The following is a 24,440-nucleotide window of genomic DNA, read 5'->3' on the forward strand; positions in this document are numbered from 1 at the left end:
ATGTTTATTGGTAAAAAAAATAGTAATAATAAATATCAAAGTAAAGTAAAAGACCGTAAGCGATATCCATATATGTACTAGCCCGTCCCACCGAACTAAGTGCTTTCTAAAAGGATTTGGAACTTATTCCACACCCCTCTTCAATGAGGTACATATCGCTATACAGATGCGGCAGAGTTTCACCAAAGACGATGTAAGAGAGGATTCTTTACGATGTTATCTTCAACGCCTAGCACGTGATCAAAATTATAAACACAAACTAAGCTCATTACATTTCAGTAGTGCTTGCTTGGGTTTGAATCCGCAACCGTCGATTATTACTCGGGTTTTACAACTATTCACAAGCTTAGTATAATAGACATACAGTTTCAATAAAAATATGTAGTTTACGGCCTATACAAAATGGAACCGCGAAATTCCACATATGGCTGCTAACGCAAGTATTTACTTACATATACCATAGTTTTACTGTTAAATATACATATCGTTAAAGATATACGATGTGACATTTGGTGAGTTTAATGACCTCATTTGGATACCATTCACTAGTAAACAAATATTCCGCGATACTTTACTTGCAAAAGTTTACTTTATGTTCTTAGGTACAAGCGAGCTAGTATAGTAATAACGCACACAAGAAACACGGCCACTACATGTATAGTATAATACTAACGTACTTTACTTTTTACAATTTAATTAATGTTATATAAGAATACGTGATATTTTTTTGAGTTTCGAGATTTCTGCCTTTGATATACTTTCACTTTATACACTGTGTAGTTATAGCAAAGTAGCTTATTATAGTCATATTTGCAATTATTGTTTATTATTTTCCAGACTAATATATGTTTAATATTCGTTAAATAAGTCCAAAAAGACGTAATTTTATGTTCAACGTTATTAGTGTGTCCTTTAGTTTATAAGTGTTTTTAAGTTCGATTTATTTATACACACTTCTTGCTTATTATCAAAATAAATAAATATAACTGAAAATCAATCAATACTTTTAATCTTTTAACAGTATCTAATAGTTTATAGTTGATAAGAAAAAATAATTTAAACTTGTTTTAACATGTTAGCATCAAATACGAGCGACGAGGTGACATGGTGCATAGTTTTTGTTTTCTATTTATATTATCATTGCTGTTCAAGACTATCATTATTTCCTTTTAATTGAGAAAGGATCGAAAGTATTTACGATCCTTTATAAAATTTAATAAATTCTTAAATTATATCTTTATTACAAAATAAACTACTTCGATGGTCTATCTGTGAGTAATAGTGAAAACCTACATTTTGTAGATTATATATTAAATATCTTATTTAATATATAATCTATATATATATATATCTACTAGCATTCTTGCCACCATTCCACGCGGTCAAGATTTATACAGTAACTAGTTTTAGTTCATATTTGTATATATATATTTAAGCATTTAATGTTGTTAATTCTTATGTTAATAAAGATAGTATTTATTTATGTAGCATAAAAAAATATATATCTTATTGCTTATAATTATAAATACACATCAATTATATATTATTTTTTGCTACGGTTCTAGCTAGAATCCATAGTTCCAATGACAGACATGTTTTTCAACATGCAATTAAATTTCTTTAAATAATTTAAAAAAAAAAGTCAATTTCACATTATCTTTATATCATTCAATCGTAATCACCATAAACCTACAACATTAGAAAAATACAAACATCCGTTCACTGCGCATTAAATATTTCTATATCGTTGGAAGTGTTTGAATATGTTAATTCTTATTTGAGTCGATAGATCGATGACAGAAATCGCATTAAATAGTTACGGCTTCCTACTCTTAACTGTTATATTTAAAACATCAGTGGCACAGTGGAACATTAATCTGCTTAATAATTATACAGTTTTTTGTTCCGTGTGTTCTTAGAAGACAAGACAATTGTTTTTATGTTTCCCGAAGCTTTAAAATATTCCTAGACGTTTTTTTTAATCTGTATTTTTGTTTAAGAAGCGTATAATTATATAATTACTTACGACTTTTTTGTGTGGAAGTTGATTGTTGACATTAAATTCACTATTCCTTTGACCTGCCTTCAAATTGCTGTTCCCATTCGGTCGTGGTTTTTTATTTTTAATCGACGCAAAAAAGGGCTGTTTTACATTCGAAGCCAAAGAATTAATGTGCTTTTATCTTTCTTTAAAATTGAAAAAGCTTAAGTAGATTTTAGGTAGAATTAAATATTTGTTGTTTTTTTTTTGGAATATGTATACTTATTTCAGATTTTAATCTTAATGATTAAAATCTGAAATAAGTATCTGAAATAAATATACGGAAATAATACACGCAAACTCAGATATCTATGTATATATAATATAAATAATTATAAAAGCGTAAGTGTCTTGTTTGGTAAAGATTAGCTTGATACGGAAAAATTAGATATACTAGTAGCACAATTTATAGAACAGTAACATTAAAAAAGAAATATATTTAAATGTATTAATCTCTTCTAGATACAAATAACCAAATCGAAGTAGGCATGTCCTTAATTACGTCATTACCGAAATACCGTAAGGCGCTTTGTTAAAATATCGATTAAAGATGTTTGCACGAGCTTTTTGTTCATATAACGGCATCAGCCACAATCGATGTAAAAGGCATAACATACGGCGAAATATAAATGCATGTAACCATTTTTGTTTATTAATCTTTTTAAATATTCATATTATTAATCATCAATCAAATTGAAACGTGGACAATGATTAATTCATTTTATATATTGACATAATACAATTATGTACAACTTAGATGTAGCATTTCGTAAAGCCGATCACATCCGAATTGAGTACGCTATCCCAAATTATCAATATTTATTTCTCATGCGAATATGATCTTTGTACAAACGTAATAAATTGTAATATCATATTTCCGAATATATTCGTCAATTTGACACGTCGATTTACATGCACTTGCTTTCTCTGACACAAGAATCTATAGCGACGTATAGCGTCGAATGGCGAGATAGGGAGCTATTTCTATTGGTTGTGTAAATCGGCAGTAATCGGTTTTATTTTTATTCCATTGCATTTGCCGATGCTACATCTTATTTGTGTCGTACTATACATATTTATGACATATATTTTATTCAAAACAGGCTAGATGCGGTAGGCAGATCTAGGAGCTTAGACGCATCTTCGGAGATTTATGTCCAAGTTATAGAATACGATAGGCTGAATAATGACGCATTCTTAGATTTTGCTGATTTAAGAAAAAAAAGTATCCATAAAGCATGAAATGAAATAGGTATGATAAGTTAAAAATAACCCAATCAATTGGAACAATAGTATGAATGATTAATTAAGAAACAACTTTTGATTAAAAACAAATACATTTCAATAAATCTACTTGTAATTACAGAGCTGATATGGCCCAGTGGATACGACACGTGGTTGAAGGTCGCGAGTTCAAATCTAGGCAAGTGATAATAGTTTTATGTGAACTTGTGTTTATAATTCATCTCCTGACTGGCGATAAAGGATGAGATTGCTCAGAAGCATCCTTATTATGGTGTAAATTCTGCCACGTTTGCGCAAAAAAACTGGAGCAGATTCTTGGAATAAACTCTAGTTATTGTTATGTGTAGTTATCTTTGTTTTGGTTCTAAATAGAATTGAACAAACATCATTTACGTTTTATTTAATACGCAAACATTCTTAATACCCAAATATATAATATTAAGATACTTCTACGATGGAAATAGTTTCTGGTTAAAAGCGATCATGTAGTTAATCTTAACGAAACATCCATTTTTAACTAAGTATGCCTAATATAGAATATGATTATGATTCCAAATCGAAACACACGCCACATGAAACTTTATATATAGAAAAGTCGTACTCAAATAAGACTTTCAAATTTTACAACCTAAATAATTTTAGTTTAAAGATGTAAGTGTAGTTCGTTGAAGACTTTCTCATTGTGTAGATACAATTATATACTATCATCTGTTCCCACACATCTTTAGATTTTGACATTTGAACCACAGACTGGATATCACCGTAAAAAGAGATAAGATTAATTCTATTATACATATACCTTTTCCTCAACCCTTTGCCCTTCAACTGTCGAATTTAATCCCTGCAACTAGATTCTCTCATAGTTGAACTCGTACTATAATACAATGCAGCTATGCACAAAGTACGTGACGCTATTTTAGTTTCAATATTAATGAAATACGGCCTATTTTGGCAGAATAGAAATTATGTTTCGAGGTTTATAGCACGTCTTAAGACAGCTGCCTTTTCTCTAGTTTACCGGTTCGCGAAGGACGAATTCGAATGATTAAATAACAGGTTTGACTCCAGTTTTATATAAAGCGTTCGACTTTGATACAAACACTAACAAGACCGTCGAGTTTGATTTCCAGAGACCGTAATAATTTGTTTTCTCTCAACGCTTAGGAGAAATTACTTACAGATTTAATAATTATCAATTCGTTGTAAATACGTTTCGCGTTGATTTATTTTGATAGTGTTGGGATTGCCTTTACTTTTATTTGTTTTATCGATGTTTTTTTTATCTACATAATAAACGCCGCTAATTATTTTTACTTAATAAGTTTATTTATATATGAAATAAACTTAGGATGAAAACAGTTTTCAGTAATATTTTTGTTAAAGTTTGTATTATTCGTCGTTTTAAATTTCACAATATTATAGTTATCATGTTAATTATTATCAAATGATAATCCGCCTCGAAATTATTATGATATATGATAGTACAACCGTTACACAGATATGCGGGTTTCATAGGGGTCTCCAAATTCCCAGTTATCAAGTGACCATCAGCAGGAAACGGCTGCTTGTAATCATAGCATATCTTACAATATTTTTTATGTCGGTTACAAAATTATACTTTTAATTTATCGTTACAAATTAAGAAAACAAAACTGAGAAACATTATCATTACATAGTATAAAATAAAGTCGCTTTCTCTAAGTCCCATATCCCTTTGTATACTTAAATCTTTAAAACTACGCAACGGATTTTGATGCGGTTTTTTTTTTAAATATAGAGTGATTCGAGAGGAAGGTTTATGTATACAATGCATGAACAATATAGTAAAGAAACACTGATAATTTTAGAAGTTTCTAATGTGTTGTCGTAAATAAATAAAGTCTATAGTATATTTAGTATCAGAATTGCAACCGCGCGAAGCCGGGGGCGGGTCGCTAGTATAATAAGAACAATGTTAAAGAGGAAAAAAAAAAAAAAAACAAAATTATTTAGTTACATGCAGCATAACAGAATACAAACGTTTAATAGCATAGTAAAATATGTATTATAATAAAAATAATTCATTCACGTAATGTTTATTATGAACACGTTCAATTCAAGAACGTTGCATTCAATTTTTAAAATGATATTTTTAATCTGTTTCGCCAGTGTTGCACGTTTATTACAATTAAATACAACTAACCTTATTATTAACAGCGTGTCGACCTTGCCTATAGCAGCCCGAAAAAAAAAAATTCTATCGCCAGTCACTTGAACATGAATCACTCAGCAAGTGCACTTTATCTAGGTCTAAAAAAATGTGTTATTTGTTTACATAAATGGATAAGTATGACTGGTTTAGCTATAATGGTATTCGATTAATTACAGCTCTAATTAAGAAATGGTTCATTCGATTTTTAAATAATAGTAATAAAAGTTTGTGCGCAGGTACAAGTACAATATACTTTCCTTAATTCTGTTCAGTAATCTGAACACATCCTTATATTTTTATACATACATTCGACCTGAAAACCTTAGGCTAGTCTTACGACCAACGAAGTAATATAACTATTTGTATTTCAATTGGACTATAATTTAATATTATTATAATGTTTCTACCGTATTTCTGAGAAGTTTTGAAATATTGTTTGAAATTTCAAAACGTGTAATATGATAAATAATTTCAAAATTCTGTATAAAAATAAATTTGAACAATGAATCCGTCAATAATATACTAATATTAAAGTAATTTTATTTTAAAACACTATTTGATAAAATAAGAAATTTTTAGTGTCAATTATTCATTATTTGATTAAAGCAATGAAATTATGTAAAGTTATATTCCTTACAATGTTACTGAAACGGTTTTAAATATTCTTAAGTAAGATGGAAAGATAAATCAAGAATCTAAGTCAGATAAACCTTTTCATCGTCCAAATTCATTTTATAAGCTACCTGTGTCATCCCCGGCACCCTTTGTGAGTTTTACTATCTTTTGTCCGAGTATTTTTTGTGTGGATTGAATTACGATTGTGTGGTTGCAGCCATCATTCGACACGCTCACATTCCATCTGCTAATTTGGTGGCATTAGAACATGTCCAGAAATTTAAGAAAGGGCTTCTTATGTTGTTACTTGAGTTTGTTTTTTTATTATCTTTTTGAGGTATATCTTTTATTATCTTTAATGCGTATATCTCAACCGATGAGTGCGGGTTTAAACTCAGGCAAGCACCACTGAAATTTCATGTGCTTAATTTGTGTTTAAAATTCATCTCAGCTGGGCGTAGGAAAACATCGTGAGGAAATCGGCATGTGTCTAATTTTAAAGATATTCTGCACATGTGAATTTAGCAATCCGAACTGGAGCAGCGTTGTGGAATACGCTCTAACCTTCTCCTAAAAAGAAAAGGAGGCCTTAGCCCAGCCATGGGAAATTAAGAGTTACCATATACTACATATATTATCTTTTTTATGTCATGAAAAGGATTTTGTATAACTTAAGTGGTGTGTATGATTGAAAGATTTTAAATATACATATTTCAAGTGTTCGTCTACAATAATTAACCTTTTGACTCATTTTTTTAATTAAAATTTGTTGCTTAAAGCGTATGTAGGGCGTTGGTACAGATTAAGATGCTGTTCTTATGATGTCCCAAAGAGATTTCTTTGAACGCAATAAGTCTGACTAATTTACTTTCGTTTCTCATGACATGCAATTCTTGTACACTAGTTTCAGCTTTGCTCTACATTTTTACTTAATCATAAGTTACTTTACCGCTAAAAGTAAGGATGTAACCACTTTCTGATATGGAAACAGATGAGTGGAATATAAAAGAAATTCGTTCTTTATTCATGTCTTATGTGATAAAAACTATTATATTACTTTTTTTCAAGATTCTTGCGATGTTTCTCGATAGAATCTTTGAAGAACATCCAATCTAATAAAGCTTGACATTTAAAATTATCGAGCATTAAGATTCAAGTATATTTTCGATTGATTCGATTGTTGCCTGTTACAAATTTGTGAGAAATATCCATATAGTTTGCAACTAACAAATTGTTGACGTTTATTGAGTGAAATTATCGTTAGAAAAATAAACTCACTCAACTACGGCTATACTCATGCATAGCCGGAATAGATGTTCATATATTTTATTACTGAGTTGGAGGTCGACTAGTCAATATGCCAATTGTTTGATGATAAATATTTTCTGTAAATATGCTATTTTAAGACAAAGTAATGTTTGTTAGGGTTCACCTTGCTCGAAGATTGTTGAAAGTTGGATATAATTTTGTCTAGATATCATTGCAATATATGTATTGTGTGGACATAATTATGTGTATTTACAATTAAATAGCAGTTTTGAGCACTTAATAAAATTTTTCGAATGAAGTGCCTGACCAAAGAATTAGAATAAAAAATCTAATATAAATCGGGAAAGATTTAGAATTTTATTAAACCCATATTCGACTTAAACACTATATAACGCTAAAATTTCGTTCCGTATCTTTTTATTGGTAAAAAATGAACATCATATGTAAAGTTACTTTAGAACTTAGAGCCGATCATTTAATAAAAAAGGGAATAAGAAGGTTTGTTAAATTATAAGCAGGATTTAATTACAATAAGTATTGAATAAGCGGGCATTCACAGAACTAGCTTTCGCAAGTCTTCTACGCCTTCTTATGACTTCCAAGAACCTTTAACAATTAGTCTGTATCAATTAGTTTACGTAAATAGTCTTATAAGTTAGTATCAGTACTTTGTCTCAATTAAACGGGTAATTACTTCAGTTTAACATTTGAACTGTCGTGTTTAGAAATAGCTGCATGTTAATGATAATTATTTTGTTGACAACAAAGTTAAAAAAACCTCTTTTTGTAGGTACTGAAACAATAATAGTGTGTACGTAAAAAAGAAAAGACGGTCTTGTAATTAAACATTTAACTAATACTAATAGACTAATAGTGTACTAATAGTGCATCATACGATATCATTTAATAGTGTCCAATTATAATCGTCTTGGTAATGTGTCAAATTGATGTATTTTGTTTCTGTTACGCTTATAGCTTGAAATACCTAATGTTTGAAGTGTGAGAGTGATGAAAATGGGATGAAAATCTTAGTTCCCAATGTTGGTGGCGCATTTGCGATGTAAGGGATAGTTATACTTCCTTACAATATAGCTAGTCAATATAATAATAAAAAGAGTTCTAATCGAAAGAGGTTATATATGAATTCTAAATTACTTTTAATGCTAAATTTATTGCTTTCAAATTTAATTTACAATTCAACTTACCATCAGTTATCTTACCAATAAAAAGCCATATTTCGTTTTTCTGTTTTCCGTTATGAAGATGACTGGGACATTGTAATTTTTGAATACATTATTTAAAGATGATGAATCGGAGTCCAATACTAAGCGCATTATAACAATGTATAAAGCAAAGCCTAATGCAAGCAAAGTCAGGTGGAATGCTCATAAATAGTTACCAAGTTAAAAGTAAAAATATTTATAGAATTAGTAGTGAAAACTTCGACCATTACTTATCAGAATATGTCACACGATCCTAATCTCATTTTCGGAAGCAAGTCTTATCTCATTAAGGATTCTTATCATTCCAAGCGTATTCGTAATTTCATTACCGGAAACAATACGTTAATTGTGTTTTGTTTCATTAGAATTTTGATAAAAATGATGATTATTTAAAAAAAGGTATCATAACACAAAAAATAATTGAATTTCTAGTAGTCAAGATTACTCAGCCAGAAAGTTACGTATGACATTACTTGAGATAAAATCAAGCATTTCTCTGAAGGCTTTTCAAAGAATAGCAAAGTTGGTAAAGAATGACGTTATCCAGAGCTGATATCTCTCCTTATGAAGTTATAAGTGGGCGCACCGAAAGTCATTTTCGTAAGGCCGAACATACAAAGAATATGAAATTAATATTTAGCTTCGTTCAAAGCCACGGTACAAGTAACGTTTTGCAATAGAACATTTACAACACAAAGTCGGATCGTGTGAAGGACTAGAGCCCGCGAGTCGACCTTTGGGGCGCGCTGAGTGACATTTAAAGCAACTATCATTGTCAAAACTTTATTAAGAGCATCAGTTATTTTAGTTGCAAACAATTGGTTACGGCTGCAGTACGCAATAAAAATGATTAGTTTCTATTAAAATTACCGTCTGTATTCGGTCACTGCTCGTTATAGCAATAATAACAATTCAAGTAGCAGGCATGTGGAGGCGTTAAAGAAACACATCGTAATAGTTAATACAGTTCATTTATATTAGGTACTTTATAACAATACTTTTAACAGTCTTAAAACGAACGACTTAGTGACAGTCGGCGGTCTACGCCGTGAGTCTAGGCTATTTACAATATTTACAAAATGTCGGTCAGGCACAAGTGAGCGATGCGAAGACGCCTATAGGATTCGTCGGCGCGCTGAGCCTCTGGAGGCCAGAGCATTGTCCCGCACCTCGCGCAACCGCCTCAAAGAATTGCCGCAAATCGCTCACTGACCTCGTCGGAGGCGCTTGGAGGTCGTGAAGTGATGCCGCGCGCCTCGGTGTCGTTTCCGCCACTGGCACGGGACGAGCTAACTGCTCACTGCTCCGTGCTAAGCTTCCACCGCTTTGGGACAGTGATTCAAACAATGCACGCCTTTCTCGCACAGGAACATACTGTGTCGCCACTTCGTGAGAGTTCGGGGAACACGATCTCGCACGATTCTCAAGTGAAGCAGTTTTTCTTCTGGCCGCTTCCATTGCAAATCTGCCTCTCTCCGCTCCTCCGGTTGTGCCCTCCCAGCGCTTTAGATACCTATGTCGACCTAGCTCAGTTTCGGTAGTTCTCGCACGCGGTAATGTGTGATGTTGTGGCGGACTCGCATTCAGTTTACTGCAATTATCGCATTTGATAATTTCAGCTTTTCGTACTGTCGCGTCGACCACATCAATGGTCTTTAAAGCGTCGAGGGAAAGAGATAGGTCAAGGCTGCGATCGGACGATGAATCATAGTCGTCGTCTTCTACGACGATGCCCTCGTCCGTTGCGGCAGGTGAGTGGTCTCTCCGAGGTAACTGAGTCTCAGAGGCTGTCAGCAGCCTTCTTCGAGCCCTCGGAGGTGGTCTGGGAGGACATGCGGGTGTCTCATGTATGGGTATTTTCTTTGGTTCCTTAATACACGTGTCGGCAGCTGGCAACACATCCAAGAATCTGACTTGTGGTAGAGGTGTTTGTCCGAGTATTTCGACGCACAGCGCTCGCACCCAACGGGCGTATTCCGTCGCATTACAAGCCTGCAACAAAGAAAAACAGCATTATAATCGACAATAATAAAAACGCAGATTTATGACTCAATCGTTCGAACAAGTTGAATAGTACGAAAATTGCAATTTGAATACGAATAGCAGTTTCATAGTAAACATTTAATAAAGGGTAACCATTCCAAACGGACCGTAAGAACGGAACTAGTCGAGACTATTATCCATTGTAGAGAAACAGGGATTTCCTCTCGTCATAACGTGTTTCTTTACGTGTCAACACCTTCGCTTTCTAGCCCTTCTTATGTTAAATAGTACCATCAAAAGATCGCGAAATACAAAGGAGCAATGATTTACGGGTGTTGCGCTTTATTGAGGTCTATTAAATCGAGCGAGTCGTGAGAAAGGTGAGTTTGGAAGGGGATCCGAACGTCTTGCAAGACGTTCCTATTCTATTGTGTAAACTTACCTACGTTCACATATTATTTACAGAAAAATATTAAACATTTTTATGTCGTATGACATATTATTAAATATAAATGATAATAAGAATGATACAAATAATATCAAAAAGAGATTCGTCAAATTTTCTTCAATCGATTTAAAAATCGGATAGGAATAAAATCGATTTCGAACCGGATTCGAAACAACTACAATTACGTTAGATTAAGCCGAGACGATTATCAATTAGCCGGCTACCGGTGTTTGTTAATCAAATGCAATTATTCAATTCCTTGCGTGCATAACGAATCGACTCCCAACAATGTGTACTTCAGTCACATGCATCTGTCATTGTTCAATAACAATACTTTCATAAATTATTTGCAAAGATATTGTAGACAGAGCAACGTGACATTTTCAATGTTAAATATAACAAAAACTGGATGAATGAATAAAACGCAGTGTCCGTCATCATTACAAGTTGAACAACAAAAGTTTAAGGTTTATCATGTCTGCATATGTTTCTCGTTGAAAACAGTTATCCTTGTCGCACTTTGGAAGATTAAGTATGCAATAAGGGAGAAAGAAATATCCAGCTTCAAATAATGATGAGTAGATAGAATTCCCTACATTTGTATTTGTGTAAAACTTTATCTGCCTTGATCAATTCTATTACTTCTAAAACAATTTCAAGCAGACAATGTTTATTTTTCGATCGATATTTACGCTTTAATAATACTAGTATTTATTTATTTAGCCAATGGAAATTGGCCAACTGCGCAGCCAACAGTAAAACCTCGTGAGCATTTCTCAGACAAAATTAATAGCTTTTGAATAGCCAGAATATAATTTTAGAACTTAAGCCAAGCTTATAGCCAGTGAATAAAAAAATGAGGCACTTAATTACTATATATTATAGATATATACTCATGTTAACGATTTCAAGGTCAACCGTTATGTTTAGCGTGTGTCAGTGTTGATATATTTCAATACATAGGCGATTATGGTTAATTGTAAAATAAACTTAGGATGACTATACAACACGTGTACCATATTTATTATAGCTATTCAATAATTGCAATCATAAACGTGTCTCCAAGGACGTATCGGCATTGACTGAATTCTTGTACCACAGATAAATAATTACTAAATATATTCACTTCTAATAAATCGCTTTGTAACAGATTATATTATAAAGTTATTTAAATGCAATGCCTTGTTTTTTAACTGTAGTTTGCATTCCTACGCAATAAAGACATTTACACTTGGGATAAAAAATATAATATTGTTTACTACTTAATTGACTGTTTCTTAATGAACCCATTAACATTTATGAATAAGATATACTTATTTAAGAGTCATGTTATTTTTTAATTCTGTAATGGACAAAATTGATGGGCTTTAAGCTAAGCTTGGTATTCATCAAGGCGTTGTAAGAAAGTCTTCAAAAAAAAAGAGTTCTGAATTAAAAGTTTGTTTTAAAATATATGCCTATTTAATTGTCATTATTTTATCGATTTCGGGTAGGCTCAGCTTGAGAAAAGAGGATTTAGTAAAAATTTTAGTTTTTGACGAACTGATTTGAATAAATTGTCGCTGTTAATATAATTGAATTAACTGCAATTTAATAACTTTTATATTATTTGATTAGGAATAACTCATTGTATACTTTTCAGATAAATAAGAGGTCAATGCCCCGTCGTGAGATATTCGCGGGCTTTTACACACTTGAGTTATTTATACATATGAAAGTACTTTAAGGCCAATGTCCATAATTATACTGTTTCTACAAACACCCGTGTATTTGCTTACAGCTCTCTACAAACTCGTAACATGGCAAATAATATTGACATTTAAAAAAATGTTCGAAACTCATCTAATTACGACATTTGTCCCGAGACTTCAAATAGGTTTTCTATAACTAGTGTAATTTACACTTCACTTGTCACAACATGTGGTCAACAAGTGAAGTACTATAAAAAACATATGACGATTCTGTCGCTCAAATAATTATACACAGTGTGTAACTTAGTTATCATCTTCAATTTTCATTACTAAGTAAAAAATTCTATGTTTTTTTGAGGCAAATGAAAAAAAAAACATGGAATAGCGCTAATTTAGCGTTCATATACTTATCATTAAATAGTATAAAACAAAGTCGCTTATCGCTGTCTGTCCCTATGTATGCTTAAATCTTTAGAAATACACAGCGGATTTTGTTGCGGTTTTGTTTATAGATAGACTGATATTACAGGAAGGTTTTAGTATATAATACGTGGACAATTCCGTACAGAAGGACTGATAATTTTAGAAGTTTGTACTGTGATGCCATATTGCACCTGTGCGAAGCTGAGCGGATCGCTCGTATGTTATAACATATATAGCTCACAATAAAAAAAAATTATACACAAAAGCGTTATTTTGTTACTGGTATCACTTTAATGGATATCCTTGGGATTTTGTTTTGTAAAGCAGAAGCGATAAAAAAATTTATACCGAACAATAAAAAAGTGTCTACATTCTGAATGCCATGATGGATCGCCGTGTCGTATTTGACTAGATTCGCTTGAGAGCCTTACTGTAGAGACCGAAATCGTTCAGTGAGACATTATACTCAGCAAAAGGTTAACCAACATAAATAGCGAGGTATAATTATTGTAAAAACTATCTACGTTGCCTTTTAAGTCTTGTCGCGAAATTCTTCGAAAGACATACCGAATTAATATAATTTGCACGGCGTTATTTATAAAATTTATCAATTTTTTTTATATCGTTGAACAAAATGTATTTTTTGTAGAAATCATTCACACCGTGTTCTCTTCTATACGTTAAACGGGTGACAGCGGTGCGTTTACTTGTGATTGATTGATTGAATGAATGAATGACTACACGCATAAAAAACGCAATGTAATGTAAAATCTACAGTCAGTCGGTCAAGTTGGTAGTAATTTTACATTCAAGTTAATCTTATACCTATCATTATTTAAAATGTCTTAACCTTCTCGAATAAACAAAAACGTATCGTATATATACGTTGAAGTCTTATTTATTTATTTTTTAACGGCAAATGAAAATCTTTCACGAGAAATAAAAACAAATTTAAACGGATACAAACATTTAATATTGCAAACGCGTGCATTTATCGATGAATTTAAAGCTGTTCAAACATGTCGTTTGAAATTGACGGAAGTCGATCGAGAAAATGATTCAATTAACCGTCTCGTAAGCATGTGTTATTACGTAATGAGTCAGCTGATATTATTCACATATAAAACGTGACGTTTGGCATGCACCTATACAACTTACATTTGCGAATAATTTAAAGGTAAACAAAGGTAGAGTACGTCACAACTTAGATGTAGCATCGGCAAATTCAATAAAACCGATTTCTGCCAATTTATACAACTAATAAAAACAGCTCCCTATCGCGATATTCGATGCTATTCGACCCGAGAAAGTAAGTGCATGTAAATCGACTGTCAAATTGACGAATATATTAGGTAATATGATATTACAAGTTATTACGTTTGCGTAAAGATCATATTCACATAAGAAATAAATATTGATAATTTGGGATAAAGTACTTTATTCGGATGAGATGTATCAAGTTAAAAAAATCGGAATAAAAAAATGGCAGATATTTTTTTTATATGAGCAATTAAGCAGAACAACAAACGGTATAAACTGTTCTGTACTGTAACTGTAATAAATAACTAATTGTCATCCGCAAGCACGTTTTAGATTTATTAAACACAATGATTTTTTGCATAATATAATGATGACAGCTTACGAGTCGCGTCTAAGCTAGTTTGATTTATCCAAAACAATTTAAAATATTGAAGGTTTTAAGCGAGCCTTAAACATATTAAAAGTCAAATTATATTTTTTTAACTGAAATTTTTGACAAGTGGGAGAACACTAAGCTAGCGGTAATATAACCATAGCAATATTTCTTTTAACTGAAATTATTGGCAAGTGGGATAACACGGTAATATAACCATTGTACCAATTTCCAAAAAATACAATTTGCCTAAATCTGCTTATCAGCAGAACTACTTATTTTGTTTAGTATATTCGAATGGTAAAATCGATCTTTTAAGAGATGGTTACGCTAATCAATTACATATCAACATCAAAATAAAACATGTTTAATATATTGGATATAATATAGTCTCCCAATTTACCTGGAAAGTGGCAACAGAGACGTCGTCCCGCAATCGCGACAGCTGAAAGGCATTCGGTAGGGTCGCAGCAGCGCGCAGATGCAAGTGCCTGAGCGGCAGCCTGGCTGCCGGTCGACGGGGAAGGGTGCCATCTCGCCAGGCAAGCAGGCAGCCTCCACGGACCGCGGCCCGCACCCACGCCCATGACTCATCGTCATCATTGTAATACTGTCTGAGGACACCTGTAGACAAAGACAAAGGTTCTTTTTAGCTTAATTACTGATAATGCACCTACTCCATCATTAATTACAAGAATACCTACACGACTAAAAAGGTCAAGGTCACGATTGTCTTTGCAATCTACAGTTGCGTTTGTTTTATCTCCAGCACCTAAGTGTGCAGTTATCGACAATGGATACGTATTTTTGCTTCGTGACGTCATCAATTTATTATTCTAATTAGCAAGTTGTTGTATGTTGTTTAACATCGTCTGCGATATTTGCAAAATAATCGGTGCAAATATCAATATCAAAATATACTTTAAAAATTATTTGAATTATTGAATCAAAGCATTTGTAAAAAATACATAGTGCTATAGGAATACTAAAAGAACGAATTTTCAAAAGCACGAGCCCAATGTGTAGAAGACGCTCCAAGTCATGAGAATATAAATATAGCCTTTCAAAATTTTTATATATATTCGATCAATTTTCTGCAACTCTCATAACTCGATTCCAATCTCACTCTAAATACTCATCAATTTCTCGAAACAATTATTACAATTCCTACACTATTTAAGTAGACTGATTTATAATTGTATTGAATCATAATGCTTTTGAGAGATCAATATTAAAAATACTCTATTTCATTCAATGCTAAAACAGAATATGCTGAATATGCCCCGCCTCGTCGTTACTTACAAAACAATGTTAGTGCTACTATTAATTTTTGTATTTCAGTTTGAAGGGTGAGAAAGCCAGTGTAATTAAAATCATTCATTAACTTCTTAATTTCCAAGGTAATTGACGCATAGGTGATGTAAGGGATGGGTATTATTTTATAAAGCGCCAAGTCAAACAAAATATCTTTTCATAGTATAAAACAATGTTGCTCACCGCTATCTGTCCCTATGTATGACTAGATGTTTAAAACAACGCAACGGATTTTGATGCGTTTTTTTTAATAGATAGAGTTATTAAAGAGGGTGGTTTATAAATATGAGACAACATCAACGACAGACAGTATCGCGGCTTTGCGAAACTGGGGGGGGGGGGGGTAGGCAGATTCGCTAGTAAAAATAAATGATGCGGGAAGTATAATAAGGCAAATTGTACGATTGAAGTTATCAATGATAATTAATTTTCAGCTTCGAACGGACAATGGAATAATTAAAGCAAATAAATACATTTGTTCTCGACAGACACAATTAACTATCTCAGGTACCTACACAAATATTACTATGTAACTAATATGACAGTTACGAAGCTAAACCAACGTGTGACGAAACAAATGTCACTATTTAACCTAGTTAGGCCTTGAATAGTTTAGTTGAAATTCGAAGCATGCCATCCGCACGCAAGTATTGATTATATTTGGGCTGTCAGTAGAGCATGAGCTTCATCGATAAAACATTCAAATAACACGCGATACTAATATCTGTGCTAATAAAATAAATCGATGCCGTGATTCCTACTTATAAAACACTAGCTACCCACCCCATTTCCGCGATGCAATTTATTTATACAGAAAATTACGATACGATAAATGTTTACTACACGTATGTACGGTACGTTATATATACGGTATGTAACAATACATGTGTTAAAATATCATTATATGGGAGTAAAATTTTAAAATTCCATAATCGCACATAGACCTTGTCACATTCCGCTCAGTCGATACAGCATTGGAGGTTATACACAGGATTTCCCTGTTTAAGCAATTAAATGTGTTAAATAAAAACATTTAACAAAAATCAGATCGCATGATCTTTAGCGCCTTTGATATCTATAATCTCTACATAGTATAAAACAATTAAGTCAACGAGTCGCTTTCAGTTGTCTCTACGCTTAGATATTTTGCACTACGCAACTTATTTAATGCGATTTATATGTATTATACATGCATAGTATAGTATAAAAAGCTGAGAATTACAACTTTCCACGTTGGAAAAGACATAAAAAAAAGATTCTGTTTGTTTTTCAATCTACAAGTTGTAAATTCGTATGTATAAACATTATGCACACGTAACGTCGGGGCGGAGCTAGTATACAAAATTATTTATTAATATTCCGGCCAGCTCCCAAACCATTACTATAATTTGTTCAACGACCATAGAAACAATACATAACAATTATACAGTTCGTAGATAACATTGTAAATATTTTAGCTGATAGCGATTCAAATGAGTCAATGGGTGTCTTAGATTTTGTTTGTTATATTCATAACAGTTATGGCATACATATATCTATATATAATAGTGTTCGCTACGTACAAGTTCGACCATATTCGTTGTTAAAATTTTAAGTAAAATATGAATTAATAAATGTGCATGTACATACTACATACCTATTAAAAGCAAGTTAACATATGTACATACACAGGGGCAAAAAGTACTGACACTTCAGTACTTTTTAGTTTAGTTTATAAGTAGGAATCATGTTTAGTGTGTTCCAAGTAGGATAAATTTAAATTTAACTGTACTTTATTAATATATATCTTATACAACATTTATATATAATATAAATGTTGTATAAGAGTAGCTGCTGAGTTTCTTGCTGATTCTCCTCGTAAGTACTTTCCGAAGCGGTGTAATCTTTACATTTTATTTACTACTGTGTATTATACATAAAAAGGTGTTTTTATGAGCCTAATCGAAAAAAAAATATTTTGATTTGATTTTCTTATATTTCTTCATTATAGCAATTATTTTTCGTTAAAGTAGAAAATATAAACAAAAAAACTGCATTTAAATGAATTTAAGTATTGATAAGTAATGTTATTTGTTTCCATAGTAACTGATATATATATAAATATATTATTAGTTACCATGGAAACCGCAAAGGGGGAAAAGCACGATAGATATTCGCAACATACATAAGGACGAAATCAGTTTTATGTGTCACTGTTATATATAACATAGTATATTTCGACCGAGTGTTACAGCGATTGGTAGTAGGTTTAAGTCTCAGATAAGTTCTAGCTAATCTTTTCTTGTTGTTAAAGCTTTCTTGGTTACAATTTCATCAAATTTCGTTCAGTAGTTCAGCTGTGAAATTCTTACAGATAGAAGGACTTAAAATATGAGTTTAAATACGACGTATAAGACCTTTTGTATCAACGATATTGATATACTATGATGACATACTATCAGATACAATTCTATCTTGACTATAGGTCTTCGAGCAAATTGAATATCTATGGCCTTTAAAATGCCTACATCATATAAAATAATTTATGGTTCACTGTTTATCACGGACGTCCATAGTATAAGGATATAATTGTAGTTTATTTCAAATGTATTTTTGGCGCATTTTCCGATATAGTAATGTTTATATTGAAAATATTTACAAACGGATAATTAACAAACACGACTTCTAAGTATCATTAAAGAGATTAATTACTAACTTTGAACAAAAGCATAGACAAAATCACCTACAATTAATTTATTATGTATACATAGATTTGCTTAAACAATCTCTACAATTTTGTTTATTTTTTTCTCACGAAAACAATTTCACTTTTAAAACTCTTAAGTTGTAGATTATTGAAAAGCCCCATACATATATACAGGAATTTAAAAGACTTTTTGATGATGATTTAGAATTGTGGTATTACATTTAACGAAGCTTTCATATAAAAAAAAAACAATGAGAAAATACATTTGAAATAAATTAATCAACGTTTTATAAATTTTCGTATATTTTAAATATTTATATATACCTAATTTTCAATCAAATTTAATGAATAATCATTAATCTCTCGTACAATTTTAAACAAAACGTATCGGACATTGATACTTATTATAACAAATATATTGCACGATATGAACAGTTAAATTAAACAATGGTCGTGGTGTGTACCAGATGTTAACTCATTCCCTTCGCTTTCCGCTCCACTGACGACAGATGTTTCCTTTAAAGGATACACGATCGGTTTCGGTACCCATCTCACTAAAATATTTATAATTCAAAACTATATTCATATAATTCGCACTGAATTACTAATTAGCGAATATTGACAGTATTCCACGCGGTTGAGTATGTACTATATGTAGCCATTTTTAGTTTTGATTTGTATGTACTTGCTTAAGTCCTCAGTGTAAATGTGGACCTCAATAAATTACATTAAAAATAGTCATAATCCATTGATAAATTTGCTTCCAATGTAATTCTACATCGAATTTTTATTTGATTATTGATACAACTGCGAAGATATTTGTTGATTTATATTTTGTATGCTCAATTTTTGAATGATAATATTTAAGAAATAGGAGTATCATAATTCAATTTTCCTACGTGATAATAATAAATTTCTACCCTCCAAACTTAATCGTAAAATTATTGCACAGTACGTGACGTTACGTTATTAATTTCGTTTTGATTTTGTAACGTACTAAGTAGAAACTTAACGAAATAATGCTTATAGAAAACAGCAATAATGCAGGTAGACTTAGTAAATTATTATAAATCGTAAAGGTCATTGCACTTCTGTGCCCTAGTTAAATATTTAATAATAAACATTAAGTGGCTATGTTTAATAAAATCTTACCCGATATCCTTAGATTTGGATCTGCAGGCGTAGGTACAGGCCCTGGCGTCAATTCAGGTCGAAGTTTCCGCAAGCCGGCCACCACCCGTGGTGCCGGCGACTGCTCCCCCACAAGCATCGCCCGTCACAACAACATTTCAATAATAAACACTCCACTTATCACCAAAACATCACAATTCCGATTAGTTCGATTCAAGAAAATATTTGTCAAAAGAAACTGTCAAATCGTGTTTTTAAATTTCGTATGTGTTCGTTATAAATCGCGCGCAGCACATTTTTTTTTTATCTGTGCAGTGGCTCGAGAACTATATTGTCACCGTCTAGCCAGCATGCAAGCATGTCATTGAATGAATGGAGTTGTGTGAGGTCGCTACGCCCCACTACAATATCCATTACTACGGGAGTACGATATTGTTGTGATAACTTACAAGCTCTATAGCGCCATCTAGCGTTGAAAAGTATACGATGGAGAAATTTTTAAATTATTTGTTCTTTTAAAAAAATAGTATGCATTTATATGTCATATATAAAATATTTAATAAATAATTTGGGATTAAAATAAAAAAAAACAACAATAATCTTTTTATTTACTAAACATTTAGCATTTAAAAAAACATGTAAAAATTTATTGTAATATTAAAAATTTATTATTATGTACACCTTGCGGTGAATAGCAGAGCTATTATAAACAACTACAGTTGTCTTTGTGTTTTTCACAACTAACTGAAGATGGTGCTATTCACGAAAGAGGTCGAAAATATTTAAAACACTTAGCTTAAATATAGATGGCGCTAGGTAGCTCTACGTAATGTGCCATCTAGTGCTAATTATCTGAACTATTTGACTTCATATTTTTAGTCAGACACATTTCTTTAAAATAGATGTCGCTTGTTGTATTAAATTTTCTTACCGAACATAAGCTTATCTTTATCAGGCTTAAAAAACTCTATCAATATTACACTTACCAACACTACTCTAACAATTTTTAAATGAATATTTAAAAAAAATGTCCAAAAAATCTCGCACTAAAAACAATATTATATATTGTTTTAGGGTAAGGATTTGTCGTTATTTAATAAATAAAAAAAAATACTAAAGACACACTTTGTTGTTTGTTGATATAACAGGCATTGTTTTTGCCGCCAAAGTAATAATTACTTATTTAATTAGCTATTATTAAAGCTACAATTTGTAATATTGTATTTTTTGATAAAGGTATAAACATTTTCGATGTTTATATGACTTTGCTGCGAAAACTATTGTTTACTTTATTACTTGTTATAGTTTTATAATATAGGAATAAAAAAAGTAGTGTTTAGTGTTGTTGAGCCAGGCAACTATCTCAAATTAATTTAGTATGTAAGTCTTTTGTTTTAATATTGTCAAGATATGTAAAAATTAAAGTGATGAGGGAGTAACTAAAAATAAAATCATGTATTTATAACTTTTGTATTCATATTTAATATACGATAAAGGTAATAAAAATCACACAATCGATTAATACCGTATAAATGTTTCGAAAGTAATTCGAAACTTAATAACATACAGATAAAACAGAATGATTAACCATATTATGTTTTCAAATATCAGGAAGACATGGAGATCAAACACATGGCACATTTACATATATTTTCAAATTATACTTATTCTTAACTTATACGCTTAAATAAGGCACATCTCTGTAATATAATACTTAACCTAATAATATAACAAGTTACAACGAATTAAAGCTTTAACGTGGAAGAATTAGTATCACAACAATGAAGTGACAGTTTAAATGCGTGGTATTATTATGAGCATTGTTTTTTTTTAATCCGGGGATTAAAAGAGCTACGGACCTAATCCCTTCTGAGGAACGCTCAAACGCATTTGATTACGCAGTGTAAATAATTGCTGGTTGCCTAATTGTTTTGTGTCATAAAAAGTATTACCATGGGCGCCATTTGTTTGCGTCTATTTCAAGGTCCACCGGTGGTCCATCTCGTCGATCTTTTTTCTCAGCATAAAAAGCATCGAGCTGTCGCCTTGCTTCTTCTTGTTTTTTGTACTCTTGATATTCGATTAGTTTCCTTTTCTTTTTAGGTGGCAAGTTGCTGTAATCCATTGGCAATTCGCAATATTCTGGTACATTAACGCTTGCTTCAGGTTTTTTTTCTACTGCAACTGTTTCTCTATTCGGGCTCCTCCTATATTCAATTTGATCCCTTGAAGAATGTGTCATTACTGATGTTTTGATTGGTGAACGAACTTTCCTCAGATCCAAAGTGTCGTTACTGCTCGGGTAATTTGGCGTAGGATAATGATACGCAATGTCGTTTCTGTAAGCTTCATCTCGCGTGTATCTGGGTTCAAGAGGCAGTTCTGAATTCGCGCTGACATCGACGTTGGCAATGTTTTCATTTCCCCGCTTGTCCATGATATGTTGTCTGATTTTTTGTAGTATTACGTCTTTCGCCTCAGCTGGTACTTTATTGAAGTAAGTTCCATTTCGGTGGCCATTTATTGATCCCTGTTCGGAGCTATGATGCGAAACCAGTTTGTCGACTGTAGTTAAAAGACCGGTAATAGAAACGTTCTGTTTATTATTATTCGACCTTCCAAACGACCACTGTTTGGGTGCGCTGTCGGCTGAATACACTGAATCTTCGGCATCGGACGAAGATCTCTCCTGGTCGCTGTAATAGTGATGTCTGTCTGAAGCGACTGAGGAAGGTGATATTGGAGGAGAGAATGTCGGTCTCTCTGGTACTTGAATAGTCAGCGGCTGAGAGGTTATCAGTCTCGATAGGTGTCCAACTAAATTTTGACTCACTTTAGAGTCTAAATCCGGCACGGACATTATAAATCTGCAAGCTTCAGCCGCACATTGACCGAACCCGGCTTGAAATTTCTTCGCCTCCAAAACCGGATCCTTAGGTCTATGCAACTTCGTGAGATGATTAACAGTTAACTCAAGGATATCTGCCTTTTCCAACTTGCTTAAGTTGTCGTCATCGATCTGGGAACAAAAATAAAGTGGTCAATATAAACGCAGGTGCATATCGAGTTGCGAGTTACGGGAGTTAATCGTCATATTAATATAACAGTACTAGTTAGCTTCTGTTTATTAAAGGGCGTTTATTTTTATATTCATGTTTCGCTACGGTTCAGTTCGCGTTTAATAAGTGCTCGGTTAACAAATAAAAAGATAATAACCGGTCCCAGATAAACATAAATGGCGCGTGAATGAATTAAGATGGATTGCACTTTGATGGTCGGAATCAGTAATTTAATTCCTACTAAAAATAACATTTATAAATGTGAACAACATTTGAATATATTAATTCACAAGGTTTGTTTTTACTTAGTTTTAAATTTTAATAAATCTCGGTATGGGATGGGATGAGGTGTAAGTCACGGCGCGTAAGGAGATGTAAAAAACGTGGGGACAAAAACTCACCTCCAAGGCGCCGACCATTAAGTCCTTCAGTTCATCGAGACATCGATTGATGCGTGCCCGACGTTTTCTTTCCAGTAGAGGCTTTGTTATCTTCTTATATTTAGCAGTCTTAGACAGAGGTGCGGGATCCGACGACATTATGACAGACCCTGGCGATCAAAGTCGTTTATTTAATGTCTTGCCAATAGTATGAATATCTTTGCACACTATTAATTAATATCAAAATTCACGGAAATTAGCAAATTAATTCTCAAGTCTATTTTGGTATTTTAAAACTTAAAATATCTCAAAAGCATACATTAAGATATTATAGATGAATATTTTTGAATGGATGTATTTTTAAAAATAGATAAACTTTGCTATTTTTAAATTCATTTTTTTGTTATATTGTATTAATTATTGCTAACCTTGATAGCACGATCACAGATTTGAATATTATAAACGGTTTTTGATGGAGCTTTGAGCCCGACACACGCGTCTCCGCCCGCGGGTCGGATGGTACTGCCTGAAAAAAGCCTTCACGTCCCTCGCGTCGCTTCCCGTCCCTTCCCGTCCCTTCCCTGCCATTCATAGCGTGCGAGAGAGCACGTGTGGCCCCGGGATCAACTTACCAGCATGCGTGAAATACTTTCCCAGAGACGTCTTAAATAACTTTTAGTATGAAATATTTTACGGAGTTTTTTTATTTGTGAATACTAGTTTTAGTTTCCGACACATTATTTTTTAATGTTGTCAACTGCAATGTCATTGAATTGAAATGGAAACATAATTAAATTAAGATTTAGTTAAGCCTCTAAAATGTTATCTTACATACGAAGTAGTCATAATGTCAATATTAATGTTAATACTTAACTATATTTGTCTCTAAGAACTTTCTGAGTTATTTCGTTTATATTACACAATACCCACGTGACATATTTTAAAATTGCAGTTACCACTCCCCAACTTTCGGCTTCCTTTGTAAATTAACAGCACATTAAACATAAAGGCAAAACGTTAAAACAACCCAAGTGATTATTACCATATAATAAACCGTACTTAAATAATACAAAATATGTATGTAACTGTACAGGGTATTTATTATTTA

The 24,440-nt window shown here is 32.3% G+C and overlaps 2 protein-coding genes across 2 annotated transcripts; both read right to left on the minus strand.

The window, feature by feature from the left end:
- Nucleotides 1–9,536: 9,536 nt before the first annotated feature.
- LOC124536904 lies at nucleotides 9,537–20,283 on the minus strand. Its single transcript, XM_047113564.1, has 3 exons — nucleotides 19,915–20,283; nucleotides 15,166–15,386; nucleotides 9,537–10,576 (listed from the first exon to the last, which is right to left on the minus strand). The coding sequence occupies exons 1-3, from the start codon at nucleotides 20,030–20,032 to the stop codon at nucleotides 9,671–9,673; spliced, it is 1,245 nt and encodes a 414-aa protein (XP_046969520.1). The 5' UTR covers nucleotides 20,033–20,283; the 3' UTR covers nucleotides 9,537–9,670.
- A 1,083-nt stretch (nucleotides 20,284–21,366) lies between these two features.
- LOC124537097 lies at nucleotides 21,367–23,863 on the minus strand. The gene is made up of 3 exons (XM_047113815.1): nucleotides 23,761–23,863; nucleotides 23,354–23,502; nucleotides 21,367–22,912 (listed from the first exon to the last, which is right to left on the minus strand). The coding sequence occupies exons 2-3, from the start codon at nucleotides 23,489–23,491 to the stop codon at nucleotides 21,842–21,844; spliced, it is 1,209 nt and encodes a 402-aa protein (XP_046969771.1). The 5' UTR covers nucleotides 23,492–23,502; nucleotides 23,761–23,863; the 3' UTR covers nucleotides 21,367–21,841.
- Between the last annotated feature and the right edge of the window lie 577 nt (nucleotides 23,864–24,440).

This window comes from Vanessa cardui, chromosome 17 (genome assembly GCF_905220365.1).
Source record: "Vanessa cardui chromosome 17, ilVanCard2.1, whole genome shotgun sequence".
NCBI lineage: Eukaryota > Metazoa > Arthropoda > Insecta > Lepidoptera > Nymphalidae > Vanessa > Vanessa cardui.